Raw genomic sequence first — 14735 nt, forward strand, 5'->3', positions numbered from 1 at the left:
ATAAAACGATTCACGAGAAGTTAACTGACTAATTGTTTATTTAGAAAAAAATCACTTTATTTGTAAAACTGGATTGTTGATTAAATTTTATAGTTACTGGAATAAAGCCTTTGGGACGTGTAAATATAAAAATAAGAAATGAAAATAAAGTTCTCAAGTTTTTGTGAACATGGAAGGCACTTATACAAAAATATAGGGTCATAGATTTTGGTCTGTTTAACCAAAAAGCTAATTATATAAATACATTTGACATATATGTTTATTTATATGTTTTATCACAATAATAAAATTAAAATGTATATGAGTGTGCGAACGTGAATGAATGTTAAGATGTTTATTTACCACTAGGCGGCAGCACCGTTCTGAGTCATGACCTGCTAACATTCCTCATATTAATTAAACACACTAATGTATGTTTGGACGTAGTTTGAATAATATCTTTGAACATAGTAACTATTATTGTTTTTTGCTTTTTTTACGGAGCATATAGCTGTACACTGAGCTCACATACACACATAAACCATGTAAGGCATTTGTTTACTGGATATTTTCATATCGGGGAAAATGCATTCTCAGCTTATCTCTCTGTTTATCTGAAACACAGATATAAGTGAAATCTGTCATATAATTTGTCCTCCATTTGTTGCTGTCTCTATAACCCACACACAGCAGCAGCAGACATTTCTTTGTTATTGCCACATAGAATATTCACATCTGTTAGATATTAGTAAATCCTCATGTGTGAATGAGAGAGTGTCTGTGTGTGTAGTGCAGTCTTCTTGAGTTTCATTCAGAGCCCCACTGTCAGTGCAAAAAATTTTGGAAACCCTCCAAAGTCGAGGTGGAGAGAATTCAGAGGAAAATAGGAACAGAGGCCCATAAAATGGAGAAAAAAAACAACTCACATTTGCACACTCTTTAAGTATTTACTTTCCAACATTTTCTATTTATTTCATTGTCATGTCCAGTTGCAAATGGCACATAATGAGAATAAAAATGAAGTTCAAAAAAATGCATTTTCACACCTCAGGAGATCTTGTCCCACTAGGGAAGGCACAAACACTTCGTCTTTCTCTTTCAACACATTCACATGAAAAAGCTTTAGCTGAAAAAGTGCAAATCAACATGTTATCAACAATTAGCTGGAGTTACATAAAAAACACGGTTGTTCCTGTAGTCAGAACAACGCCGAAAACAAGTCATGTAACCCAAAATGGCCACAAATACCACAAGTATCAATTTGACAAACAAATGATTTTTTTTTTTGACTCATCTTGTGTACCTGTGTTTGTGTGTGTAAGGAAATATTAATGTCTCTGATGTGAACAAGATTATTTCTCTGAGCCAAGGTGCAGCTATTTAAAACATGGCCTTATTACAAAAGCCAGTTCACTCTAAAAATGTTTTTGGGAGCAGGAACAAACTCTATGGCTGAAGGCTCAGCTTATGAGACATGGCTGTATGCCCATTTTGCATAAGCAAATTACTGACCATTGTGTAATAGCACATTTAGATTCTGAATTTCCTAGAAACAGCTATTGAATGGAGCGAAATATGAGACCATCTGAGAGGCAATGACAGTGACTTGAATGAGCCTACAAGATGTGCGTTAAATTGCGCAATGTATTTAGTTTCATGACAGAATTTCATCCAATTAATCAGTTATCTTGGTAACACTTCATATTAAGGTTGTAAGTATTAACATTAGATAATGTATTAACTAACATAAACTAACACTGAGCAATGTATTTATTGTTGTTAGAATTAGTTATTAAAAAATGCAGTTCTGCATTGTTCATGTTAGTTCACAGTGCAATAAATAATGTTAACAAATACAATTGATTTGAAAATGTATTAGTTAATATTGAAACATTAACTAAGATTAATAAATACTGTAGAAGTGTCGTTCATGTTCACTTACGTAGTTAATCTGTTGAAATCTTGGTTAACAGGTTAACATAAATGAAATCTTATTGTAAAGTGTTACCATTATCTTAATCATTGAGCAAAGAACATCAACAGTTTGTGCGACATTAAACTAAAAATGTTTAATTCTATTCTTCTTAATTCTCTATTCTTCTTCTTATTTTTATTTTTTAAGTATACCATCAATTTGTGGTTCTCTTCAAGGGATAATACACCCAAAGATGAAAATTCTGTCATCATTTATTCTGGCCTTCCAAATATGTTTGATTTTTTTTTTCTATAGAACACAAAGGAAGATATTTTAAACATTTATAAGATTTAAAATCTTCAAATGTTTTTTGTCCATTCAACAAAAATCATAAGTGTTGTTTGCCCCCAATATTCGTAAAAATATTGCCTTTTATGCTCCACAGAAGACAGAAAGTCATACAGGTTTCAGAATTGACAGAATTCATATTTTTAGCTGAACTATTCATTTAATTTAATAAGATTTTTATGTTTAAGATAATTTGTGCATTGTGATAACTGCTTTGTGAAAATGTGTGCTTTTGTTTATACTTTTACATTCAAATTTGTTTTTGTCTTGATCCATTAGATTATGTTGAGATATTTTAGTGTATTATGTGATATAGACTGTATGTTATCATCTTGTGCTTATGCTGTAGAGAATGTGGTATGCTTATGTATAGGTTTACAGAACACACATGTTTGTGTGTGTGTGTGTGTGTGTGTGTGTGTGTGTGTGTGTGTGTGTGTGTGTGTAGATTCATGAATATTTATCAGTATTCCCACAATGTTGCCTCAGCAATCCCCTGACCACTGGCTTTGAGCACCCCAGCATGGTCTCCCTTAAGATACTTGCCCTCCTTTGTCTTAATGGCCACTTTATTATAATCACAGAACTCAAAGTGGAAATAGACAGGTGTGCTGCTACTGCTGATCACAGAGCCGTCTGCCTCAACAGTCCAATACTTCCCCACTGAGTCTGACAAGAGAAATTACATAGTAAGTAACAAACACAGAATTTCAGGAAAAAAAAAAAAATAAAAAAAACATCTTAGTTTCTTTTATTTTATTGTAAAAAAAAAAATGTTGTTAATTTATTGTTTTGTTGAATTATTCTGATTATTTGATATTTTTTTTTATTAAAATATTGAAACTATTTTAAACTATTAAAATGAAATCAAGAAAAATTAAAACAGAAATCACAGAATATTCATGATTACAATTATTTATACATACTTTGTTGAGTGTTAAATTTTAATTTAAACATTAAAATTAAATCCAGAAAAATCACAACTTAAAAAAAAGAAGAAAAAAATTAAATTTGATTTCAGTTATTTAGAAATGCTTTTTGAATACCAAACTGTAACTTAAGCATTAAAAATTTTTTAATTGAACAAAAAATAAGACAGAATTAGGGGGGGGGTGGTAATATGGCCCTAAATAAAAATCCTACCAACTGTCAGTAAATCTTCATGAGTCATATAGTAGCACTATCACTAACCTCTGAGGCTGTAAGCGTTGTTGTTGTACTCTAACTGGAAGACATCATAGGATGAGCGGTTGGAATCAAGTGTTCCGGTTCCTTGTTTGCGGCAACCAATGAAACCATGTTCCCCACGCAGCACTATCAATGGCCTGTTGATGAGTTTCAACACAAACTCCTCTTGCTCACCTGTTAAACAAAACATTGGCAGCTAAACATGCTGTACATAATATCTATTATATCTATTGTATATTATGTACTGTGCTATGTGAGTTTAATGTTGTGAACTGGCCATGTCATGGTTGTCCAAAATGAATTTCTCAGAAATGGCAATTAAAGTATATTCTATTCTATTGTATTCTATTCTATTAGCTGTGAATAATATGTATTGTCCTATTGATTTACACATGCATGATAAAAATTATATAATGCCATTCAGACACAAACCTGCAGAGTCCACAGCAGCCGCCAGCTGTCCGTTCTTCTTGGCTGCCAGGTATTTTCCATTACTGGCCTTCAGTGCGACTTTTGACCCTTTCCACTCAAGGTCAAAGAAACAACTGGGTGATCTGGGATAAACAGTCAGTTTCTTAAAAATCAACATGAAAAATAATCTGCTTTAATTTAGTAATGTACATTTCTGGTCTTACTGAGCACAATTGAGCTTGTGTACTTTAGTATACAGTATAATTTTCTAACTTGAGTAAACACATGACCATGCAAACAAATGTCTACCCAAAACTAGCTGTTATATTTGAATTCCCTATTGCCTTTATTAATTCCTTTTGCCATTTGGTTCACTCAGCAAATAATCCTTTCACACACAAACTGGCATATGTGACATTTTCTGCACTTAGTTAAGTATATTCAGTTGTTCTTACTTAGTGGAGGCAGAGCATTGGATCGCTCCACTTGGGGTCAGACTCCAGTACTTCCCATTGCAAGATCGGAAGGCACAGCACTTTGTCTCCCTGTTCATTTCCATTTGAAACACCTCCTGATCAGACTCCTCATCCTGATTGGCTGATAAATCAACCCCTAAAATAAAGTAATTCAATCAGACTGTGATTTCAGCACACAAACTGGGAGAGTGAGGTTAATCAACAATAGATACTGTGAACACATAGACTTGTAATAACCTATTAATTTAAATGTTACCACATGACGAATAGTTTAGGTTACCTGACAAAACATTTTCACAGTGATGGATGTAAGGCAAAAACTAAAATTCACCAAACTGGCCTTGGTTCTGTTCTGTTCCATTTTGATTTAGTTTTCTCTGTATTTTTGTTTCCCTGCATTAGAAAAGTATTCTCTTTGCTGCGTTTTTCTTGCTTTTGTTTTTGATTTACCAGCCATTCATCTTCTATGTCTGGAGCAGATGGAACATTCACTGGAGGACCATACTAGGGACTTTTTAGATCTAGCGTGCCTTACTCACTTCCCTGACCACTTGCTTTGTGTTTTTATTACACCAGTTTGAGCGAGAGGTATAAGGCACACAGATGGTGCCAAGGAGAATTCCCCCTAGCTCATGTTCTCCTGTGTTCCCTCCCAGCCTCCCTCTCCCGCCTCCCCTCCTAAAACCAACCAGTTCCTCAGCCCTGTCTACACTGCTTCCTGTCAGTCCCTCAGCTCACCCTCAGTCAGTGCCATCCGGTGCTTTGATTTGGCTCGGGCCTTCCAGTCTCCAGCTTTGCCTAGGCGTGAGGATCCCCTGTCTTTGACTCCACTTAGGTCCTCCAACCCATCGGCTCCACCTTGGCTCCTGGCTCCCTTGTCTCCACTGTGACCCATAAGCCCACCAGCTCCACAAGGCTCCCTCGTCCCTCCGGCTCCACCTTGGTCTGTCGTCCACCTGCCTACACTCCTCTGGCTTCACCTCATCCCTCTGGCTCAGTCGGGCTCCTCCCTCCCTCCGGCTCCATCTGGGTCCTCTGTCGCTCCGGTTCCACTGCAGTCTTACGGATCCCTGCCTCAGCCTTGGTCACCTGAGCCGTCTGCTCTGCCTTGGCCCTCCAGAACCTCAGTGTCACCCTGGCTCCATCCTGTGCTCCTCTTCCACCGGCTCCATCTCCATCGGTTGGCCCTACCTCCACCATGGCTCCTACCTCCGCTGGGTCTGGATCTCCGCCTGGCTCCTCCTGCTTCGAGCTCCTCCTTGGCTCTATGAACTGTACACTTCTGTTCCATTTTGGTTTAGTTTTCTCTATATTTCTGTTCCTTTGCATTAGTTTCCTAGTTTGTTCCCTTAGTTGTTAATTGGCTCCACATGTTCTGTTTTCATCTTGATTACATTCCTTGTGTATTTAAGCCCTGTGTTTTCCTCAGTTCCTTGTCTGCTATTGTTTCGTGCCCATGTGGTTGTTCTATTCTCCCTGTGGATTTATTAAAATTACTTTCTTGGATTCTACTCCTTCGTTGTGCACTTTATTCTGCACAGCCCGTGACACATATATGTTTGTCATGTAAAAAAAACGTAGCCTACTATATTTTAGAGGCACAATGGTATTTTGATTGGTAATTGCTAAGGTGGGCACAACAATCATTTTGCAAACACTGAAAAAAAAAATGGTAACCTAAAAATGATAACATCTAAGTTAACTGGTTTTAATTTTAAGATATTACTTAATATCGCTGAATCGACTTAAACACATGAATTCATACCTACGTCATCCGCTGGACACCACTCTCTTGTGAATGTGCATACGACAGTTAGCAGAAGCTGGAGATTAAGGTTTATAAAGTTGTAAGTATGGATATTTTTATTACACAAATGCAATACATTGCTTCAGAAGGCTTTTATTAAGCTCCCAGAACCGTGTGGACTTCTTTTATAATGGATGGGTGCAATTTTTTGGACTTCAAATTTTGAGCTACCATCCACTCCTATTATAAAGCATGAATTAGCCTGGACATTATTTAATGTAACTCCGATTGTATTCGTCTGAAAGAAGAATGTCATAGATAGCTTGAGGGTGAGTAAATCCTGCATGCATTATTTCACAATGAACAGTAAGAAAACAGGCTAGAAAATGTGCAGACACATTTACTACTAAACTCTACATGATTTACCAAAACCAAAAAGTGGCCCATTTTACTTTAAGAGATAAAGAAATGGTTGAATAAAGTCGTTATTTTTATTTTCTTTGTGCACAAAAAGTATTCTCATAGCTTCATAACATTATGTTTGAACCACTGATGTCACATGGACTATTTTATCGATGTCCTTACTACCTTTCTGGGCCTTGAACGTGGTCGTTACGTTGCTGTCTATGCAGAAAGCTCTCATATTTCATCCAAAATATCTTAATTTGTGTTCCGATGATGTCCGGAAACACATGAGAGTGAGTAGGCTAATTATTACAGAATTTTCATTTTTATGTAAACTAACCCTTTAAACACTTATATTCGACCAAATATAGTGCACAGCATAATATATTAATCAGCATGCTGCAGTCACATCTCACCCTGGCGCATGGAGATGTTTCTCTCGTTGCTGGCGGTAAGCACCACTTGCCCGTGACTTTGCTCGAGGACAAACAGCTCATCTTTGCCAACTCGTGCGCTCTTCCCAGACTTCAAGGTCCCGGTGGGGCCCGTGGGCGCGATGTATTTGCCAGTGGCGTCCCGGAAAGCCACCTTCCCCGCGCGAAATTCCAGCGTGAAACCAGTGCCCGTGTCCGGTTTGGCTGTCAGGGCACCGCTGCACGTGAGGAAGCGGTTGTCGGCGGTCTGCAGATGATACCGGTGGTCCAGGTACACAAGCGTGAGCAGCGAGTCCACACCCCATGGCACGTCGCGGTCCACGGCGAGCTCGTTCCTCTTGGTGCACAGGTGCGCATACCGTTTACGCGCGATGCTGTACACGTTCACCTGAGGATGGACGGCAAGGTGCACGTTCCATTTCTCCGCAGGCGAAATGCTTTGCGCAAAGCACGCAATCCGGTCCTCGGTCCCGCCCAGGTAGCGCGAGTGGGGCTCGGACTGCAGGGACCACCGGCCGTCGTCGTGGGCGATCACGAGGAACCGACAATCCTGGCAGGGCTGCTCCCTGTCCGCGGTCACGTTGCCGTCCTTATCGGTGGAGAGGTAGCGACCCAGGTGGCTTTTTATGAACACGGCATTGGAGTCTACGTGGTCTCCGGACTGCTCCAGGGTCCACACCTGCTTCTTCTTCATGGAACTCGCGGAGGCATTGATTTTAAAACCAAACGTCTCCGCTGTCAGATATTTGTTATCGGCGTTTATCAGTCCGAACCGAATCACCAAAGTCTCGCCTAATCCTTCCGAAGACATGCTAGAGCTGTTTGGGTGTTACGGTTCGGTGAGAATCGGTGAGCAGCGGTTCCGAGGAGTGGGTGTGACGAGTGATGAACGATGGCGCGTGAGAGAGAACGGAGAGAGAGAGAGAGAGAGAGAGAGAGAGAGTGATGCTGATATGTATGTAAGCTGTATGTGAACTTTTTAGATGTCTTGCTATTTCATTCCACACTCAGAAGCATCATACATCTGGATAGCTGTTTGCACAATTTGATTTATCCTAGTAAAATGCATGTGTTTGAACAGCTACCTTCCCACGTCATCTCGTTGCTGTTGCTATGGGAAGAGCTAGAGCGATCCTAAATTAAAAGTGACTTCCTTTGTGAAAATAAGTAGCCTACACTTTTATGTGTCATTATGGAGGGAATATACAGTAGTAAAAGAAAGTGAGAACATAATGCTCTCACATAATGCATAATGTTTTACGCACATAAGGCATAAGCATTATAATGACACTTATAATGCTTGTCACGTACATTAGAATGAAACTCTGTTATAGTTGAAATTTATATAAAATGCAACTATTTGAACCTAGGAGATTTTTTTTTTTTTTGGACCCAGGACTTAAGTAGGCTGCTACTCATTTGTAATTACGCATTTGTAATGAAGTTGCAATGTACATTTAATTAATATATATTAAATTTAAATGTAAAATCAAATAACACACCACAGATATATTCAAATATTTTGTGTTATTTGCTTAATCACTCAGTGTAGCTCTTTAAAGCGTGACAAAAGATTATAACAACTTAATGATTTAACATTATTACAAAATGCATTTTTAAGTGTTATAAGAAACAGTCATAAAAGTGTACTCATTAAGTAAACTTAGTGACTTTATTCAATTAATATCTTTAGTACGCTTTAATAAATAAATAAATATACTTTTAAGAATTGAAGCACACAAGTGCAAATTCCTTACAATTAATCACACTTCTTTTTCACAAGGGTTCACTAAAAATAACTTATTGTAAGTTTACTGAATCCTCTCATGTCCATGTTACATTACAATGTAGGTGAGCTTAATTTTAGCGTTCTGTCAGTGAAATAACGTTTTGCCAGCTTTACTTAACAAGTGTTTGTTCAGTCAGTGCAACATAAGTGAAATGCACAAAAGACAATACAGAATGTCCACATCATAGCTAAGATGAGCAACATTTAAAAGACAGCAACTGATATACGAGTCCGCATGTAAGGTGTGACCTTTTAAAATTATTATTATTTAAGTTTAAAACTGTAAAATGTATTGGGGTGAATGGGATACTTAAGAGACCTTCTGCAACAGCTATCAACCTGCTTCCCACTGAGGGCTTAAACTTGGTCAGTATCTGATGAGAAACCTTCTGGGAAAGCTAAGGTTTCAGCAGGAGGAGGGCCAGAAGGGGGCGCTCATCATGTGCTCTATGTAATGCCCTACTAAATATATAGGCCTATGTAAAAGGCACCATTGTTCAAATGTGATGTTAAACCAAAGTTCTAACGCTCTGTTGTCAGTAAACCCTATAGGTCTTTCTCAGAAAGACTGGGGGTGTGACTGGTGTAAAAAAGAATCCCTGCATATGAACTATGGGGCAGTGGTAAAATAAGATGTGTAAGAAAAACTGGTAAAATTCTGTCAGATTTTAACCAAAACAAATATATTTACCTAAAATGTTCAAATTTTTTTATTGCTATATCAAAATAAAATACCAAAACTAAATCTAAATGTTAAATATACAAATAATTCTGAATGTTATATTTAAAGGTTAAATCTAAATTTAAATGTTAAGTGTAAATGTTAAATCCAAATCCTAAATATAAATGTGAATCTTATATGTAAATCTTGTGTTTAAATATATATATATATAAATATATATACTTTGACCGGAATACCAGATAACCACCAAAAAACCTCAAGATGACAAAATGTATGATTAATAAATTATTATTATTAGATAAAGGTAAGTTCACAATTTCACAATTGTTCACAAACTACTACTGAGAACTACAAATCCCCTGTATGATTAATAAATTAGTTATATATATATATATATATATATCCTCTGCTCAGCTGAAATAAGGAAATTATGAAGGAAACAGGAACTTGCTCAGGTTATTTTGAGGGCAAACAGCAGCTTTCCTCTTCCTCTTGTAAAGGACAGGATATTGATTGGGTCCTTTATGCTCTGCTGACTGTTTCATGGAAATTAAATATCTCCACTCATATTCTCTCCCTTTCTTTTCTGCACATGCACACATGGGTAATCAAGAGGTATAATTATTGATTGCATTAGGGATCATTTATTATTCACATCAGTTATTTTTTATACAGACAAATGTAGATGTACTTGATTTCAGATTTAAAATTCTAGTTACAAATAGACTCAATATGAAATGTAAAATTTGCCAATATAAACAACTGCTATAATTGTGTGGCACAAACACTCTTGATTGGTCAAGACAAAGCACCTCTGTGACAAGAATTAAATGTTACCATACACTGATAATCAACACTTATTTACCTTTTTTTTAACATAGACTAAAAACAACTATGTTTAGGTTGCGTTCATATACATATAAGGAGCTAATTAAACAAGCTTCATTTACTGTCTTAATGAACTGGACTCTGATGTGGCCCAGGGTTACACATTGTTGACCTGTTTCCAGGCTTCCAGACTGTTCTGTCAGATCAAAATCAGCATGATAGAGATACACCCATAATCACTGTGTGCTATGAAGTAGCGTAAACCATGCACAATGTGCAGATCTCTGGATTTAATGAGGTTCATCTGTCAAACCCAACTAATGAAACCATTAAGTGAAAATATCATCCTAATGCTGCAAGCTAGAATTAGTTGTTTTCTACCCAATTAATTCAAAAATAAGTAGCAGAAGATATCATCAGAATTGCTGATGTACAATGTGGCATATTTCTCACTTTGGCATATTTCTCAGGTTAAGACTCTTTTGTTGGCCAATGTTTTTGTAAACATCAGCTCAAACAACATATTTTGTATCTCCTTCTTTGTCCAAGTACCTCAATGGATCAAAGTCAAAAACATGGCAACATTTAGACTGCTCCTTTCTGATGTTGTCTGTTGGGGATTTGTGCCCTTGATAAAGCAGGTATTCCAAAATGTCAAGGCAGCTTGAACATTTGAAACCAAACTCATTCTGTCATGAAAGTATTACATATCCGTGCATAAAATCTTGCATGATCTATGAGTGGAACTATTGTGCTTGTTGAAATTCAACTCTTTGCAGTTTGCCCCTGTAGAAAATATAATTATCAATTATTTAAATTGCATAATTCTATTGATTTGTAAAGTTTGGGTTGGTGAGATTTTAGTTGCATTTAAGTCTGCATTTATTTGATCAAAAATACAGTAAAAACAGTAATATTATGAAATATTATTACAATTTAAAATAACTTTTCCATTACTCCAGTCTTCAGTGTCACATGATGCTTCAGAAATCATTCTAATAGGCTGAATTTGTGCTCAAAAACATCTCTTATTATTATTGAAAACAGTTGTTCTCAGTGATACATCTTTGATGAATAGAAAGCTCAAAAGAACAGTGTTGAAAGAGAAATTTAAATAATTATAAAATTCTAAATATAATAAAAACATTTTATATTAAATATTAAAATAAAAAAATAATTACTTTTAATTAGGTTTAAAAAAATCAATTTTAATTAGGTTATTATATAAATAAAATGCTGTTCTGCTAAATAAACAGTATACATAACATAGAAATTAAACCTACTTCCATTGCATCTTATTGTTTTTTTTTATAATTTAATTTTAAATTTTCAATAAATTAATTAATTTTTTCAAATTTTTAAAATGGAGAATCACTTGACATGATTGCATGCATGTCTGCAGCCACGTGAAAAGTTAAACTAAATCTTTTTTTTTAATGTTCCTGAGTTTATGCATGTTCTGACACATATACATTCCTGAAATGACAGCCACTTGAGCAACCATCCTCTTTTCCTTTTTAGTATGAACAATCAGAGAACTTATTTGGAGTATAAATTGTGTTGCATTTTATTAAAGTTCCTTACCTTGTTGTTACAGTAGTAGCCTAATTAGGCAACATAATGTTGGCTTCTACCACATATCTCAACTAGATGCAAAGCACTGATCTTTGAACTGCTCTTAGAAGGATTAAGCAGGACTGACCCATTGCCATACATGGAATACACATAGGAAAGGTCTGTACCTGCAGAAAACAAACATTGGGGTTACATCATGGCATGTGTCGTGTACCTAACTCATAAGACCAATCATGCTTAGTTCCTTTCTGTCAACCTTTTTTGGTTATATTTCCATATTAGAGTCTACCTGTTCCCATTTCTTAGACAGAGCAGCATCCACCAGTAGATCTCATCAGATCTTTGCATGAGTGTGTGTTACCTGTCAATGTTTCCATATAGGGTACTTTAGGTCTGATGGGTGGAGACAGTCAGTAGGCCATTTATAGTGTTTTTGTATGTAATCTTATTGTGTTTTTCTAGTCTCCTATGTTATACATGGTAAAGAGACAATAATGCTTTAAAAAGAATTAGAATCATACTGAATAAATGCAATGACAGGAGAAAGAAAAGCAGAGAGTCCCAATCACTCTTTCTAATTTCCGCTTTAAAGAGTCATGTGACTTCGCCTTGGCTTTCCAAAGTACTATACCATGTGACTCATTCAGAGATTGCCTTATAAGGAGATTGACTGAATATCTCTTAAAGGGGCCCTGAACATAGTGTCTCTATAAACAAGACTCAACACAAAGGTAATTTAATTTCCTTTATATTGGGCAGCATAACATGTTTGAACTCTGCATATGGCTTTATGGAAGAAAATGTTTCATTTCTGGTTAATATGTATATGTTGGTACCCACCATCACAATAAACACACCCATATGTCACAACAGCTGCTTAAACTAATGAAAACTGAACAATCACCCTTTACAAGCTTACTACACAGATCATGCACTAGACTTATTTTCTGAGAGTAGCCTAAATGAAGCTTGGCTTACTTTATATTTCCTTTCTGATACAGGCTCCTGCGACTTCCTCTCAGAATTGTCACAATGTGCTGTGGGTGTAAGACTTTAAGTTGTCTATCTCTCTTCCTCTTCCTCTTTCTTTTTGAACCATTTAAGGGCTTCAGTATTCTGCTGATGAGAGAAACAATATGGTTTTCAAAACTGATAAAACACCATCATAAGCACGTACATATGCTATCTGGTGGAGTCATAGACCCCCACACCCATACATCAAGCTGATACTCACACACCCTGGAGACAATGAATGCTGTTGCATACATTAGGAATATGAAGCACTTTGTAAAAAATGATGTGGCAATAGGTTGTAATGATGACTCATTCACCTTTGTGACTAAGCTTATCTATTCTTTATGGAACCGGTACATTGTCAAAATTCAATATTAATACTGTTGCACGCCTAGGCACATGTTTGTTTGGGGTGGGCAGGTGTATTGGGTGACACTGTTGTCAGAAGAATCATTCCAGCCATCTCTTGATGACAAGCCACTTTCGTCACTAGATAAATCACACACTACACTGTACTGTGGCACATTGATGCTTCAATATAACTAGCTCCTGAATAGTTAATTAACATAAAAGACACAGTTTGTTTGTCTTTTCAGGTCCACATTGATAAGAGAAGAAATGAAGAGCACCCCAGTCAAGACGTGTTGCCAAACGTCTCAAATTGCCCACATTGAAGGCAGCACACATGACAGGCATTATCACTTACTTATGGAATAACAATCTAATAAAGAATTAACTGTTACATCATAATAAATGTATATTATGGGATAGTATAGAACGGTATAACAGACTTTCAGATTTATTTTTACTGTGCATTAGATTAGGGCATTAAAATTGCCGCATTTAACATTTAGGAAACATGTAAGACACATTCTGTTTAATATATAAATATATTATATAAAGAATTAAAGTATACAAAGCATGTAATATGTGAGCACTCCAAAAATTCGTCTAAATGCAGCAGCGTGAAACGTAATCGGTTATGACGTATTACGCAAAAGCCGGGTTAACAGGAAGTGTCCGATTCAAGCGAGTAGCATGCCATTGTTTTGTATCCCCTGCTTTGCAGACAACCCGACAACCTAAAATATTTCTACATTATTTGATCTTACATAATTCTGAGCAACGATAAATAGAGGGGACCCCGGTTCAAACAAGAAACCGCCAACATTTCATTCATTTCTGAATTACTCCTAAAGCATCCACTGCCTGCAGTTTTACATTCACAGCATTACAAACGGCAAACTAATACTAAGCATCGTGCACAAAAGTGGCCTGTGACTATGTGAAACAGTGCAACGGTGACAGATTAATATGTTTTGATGTTAATTTACAGTTGATCTTACAATGGTCATAAGACATATCTGTAACTTACTTTAAATGGGAGCCACGCCCACGTAGTTCATCTAATCCAAACTGAAGAACAAATGGCTTTTTATAAACTAATCCTGAATAAATCGCTTTGAATTATATATATATAATTCATATATAATTATATATATATATATATATAATTCATACATACATAAGTGGAAAGTAAGCCGCTCAGTCTATATGATCCAATAGTGTCTCTGTTTTGCAGTAAAGATGACTCCCATATAAGCTGCTACACTATAGTCATTTATGGTGCAATGGCATTAAATACAAACAATCTATAATAATTAAAAAATTGAATTAAAACAAGGGCAGTATGTCTTAGGCTTCCAGTGTTCTGTCCTTACATTTCTGCAACCTGATTAAAGGCTTGATTAAATGTATTGAACTATTCAGTCGCTATGTAAAATGTGTTAAAAAGCCACAACCTACGTAGTACAGCATTGTAGACTGAATCGCGAGGTAGTGTCATTGCGTCCCATTCATGTCAAATTAGAAAAATAGTCTTTACTCTGTAATTTATATGTTGTATTAAAATTACCTATCCTGACTTTTGTTTCAAATAATTTC

The 14735-nt window shown here is 36.3% G+C and overlaps 1 protein-coding gene and 1 long non-coding RNA gene across 4 annotated transcripts in view; both read right to left on the reverse strand.

Moving 5' to 3' along the window:
* Positions 1–917: 917 nt before the first annotated feature.
* LOC109051902 (fascin-like) lies at positions 918–8032 on the reverse strand. 2 transcript variants are annotated; one of them, XM_042736953.1, is made up of 6 exons: positions 6886–8032; positions 4297–4453; positions 3863–3984; positions 3434–3604; positions 2689–2911; positions 918–2656 (listed from the first exon to the last, which is right to left on the reverse strand). In XM_042736953.1, the coding sequence occupies exons 1-5, from the start codon at positions 7712–7714 to the stop codon at positions 2706–2708; spliced, it is 1485 nt and encodes a 494-aa protein (XP_042592887.1). In that variant the 5' UTR covers positions 7715–8032; the 3' UTR covers positions 918–2656; positions 2689–2705. The 2 variants fall into 2 exon arrangements, with proteins under 2 accessions (XP_042592887.1, XP_018924934.2); XM_019069389.2 differs by having other exon boundaries at positions 918–2911.
* Positions 8033–9784: 1752 nt separating this feature from the next.
* LOC109051883 overlaps positions 9785–14735 on the reverse strand; it is a 5032-nt gene continuing 81 nt past the window's right edge. Inside the window, exons 1-4 of one of the 2 annotated variants that reach the window (XR_002011443.2) lie at positions 14598–14735; positions 12756–12893; positions 11787–11944; positions 9785–10988 (exon numbers count right to left, since the gene is read on the reverse strand). The exon at positions 14598–14735 is cut by the window's right edge and continues 81 nt beyond it. This is a non-coding gene — a long non-coding RNA (uncharacterized LOC109051883). Of the gene's footprint in view, positions 10989–11786; positions 11945–12755; positions 12897–14597 lie in introns of both variants that reach the window. The other variant, XR_006156346.1, reaches the window with a different exon arrangement.

Source organism: Cyprinus carpio, chromosome A1 (genome assembly GCF_018340385.1).
Source record: "Cyprinus carpio isolate SPL01 chromosome A1, ASM1834038v1, whole genome shotgun sequence".
NCBI lineage: Eukaryota > Metazoa > Chordata > Actinopteri > Cypriniformes > Cyprinidae > Cyprinus > Cyprinus carpio.

Excerpts from the sequence above, each read along its gene's own strand:
- LOC109051902 (XM_042736953.1), bottom strand. The coding sequence starts at position 7,714 with ATGTCTTCGGAAGGATTAGGCGAGACTTTGGTGATTCGGTTCGGACTG. Across the intron at positions 4,454-6,885 it reads AAACATCTCCATGCGCCAGG|GGGTTGATTTATCAGCCAAT; the intron begins GTGAGATGTGAC and ends ACTTTATTTTAG. Across the intron at positions 3,605-3,862 it reads GGCTGCTGTGGACTCTGCAG|GTGAGCAAGAGGAGTTTGTG; the intron begins GTTTGTGTCTGA and ends TTTGTTTAACAG.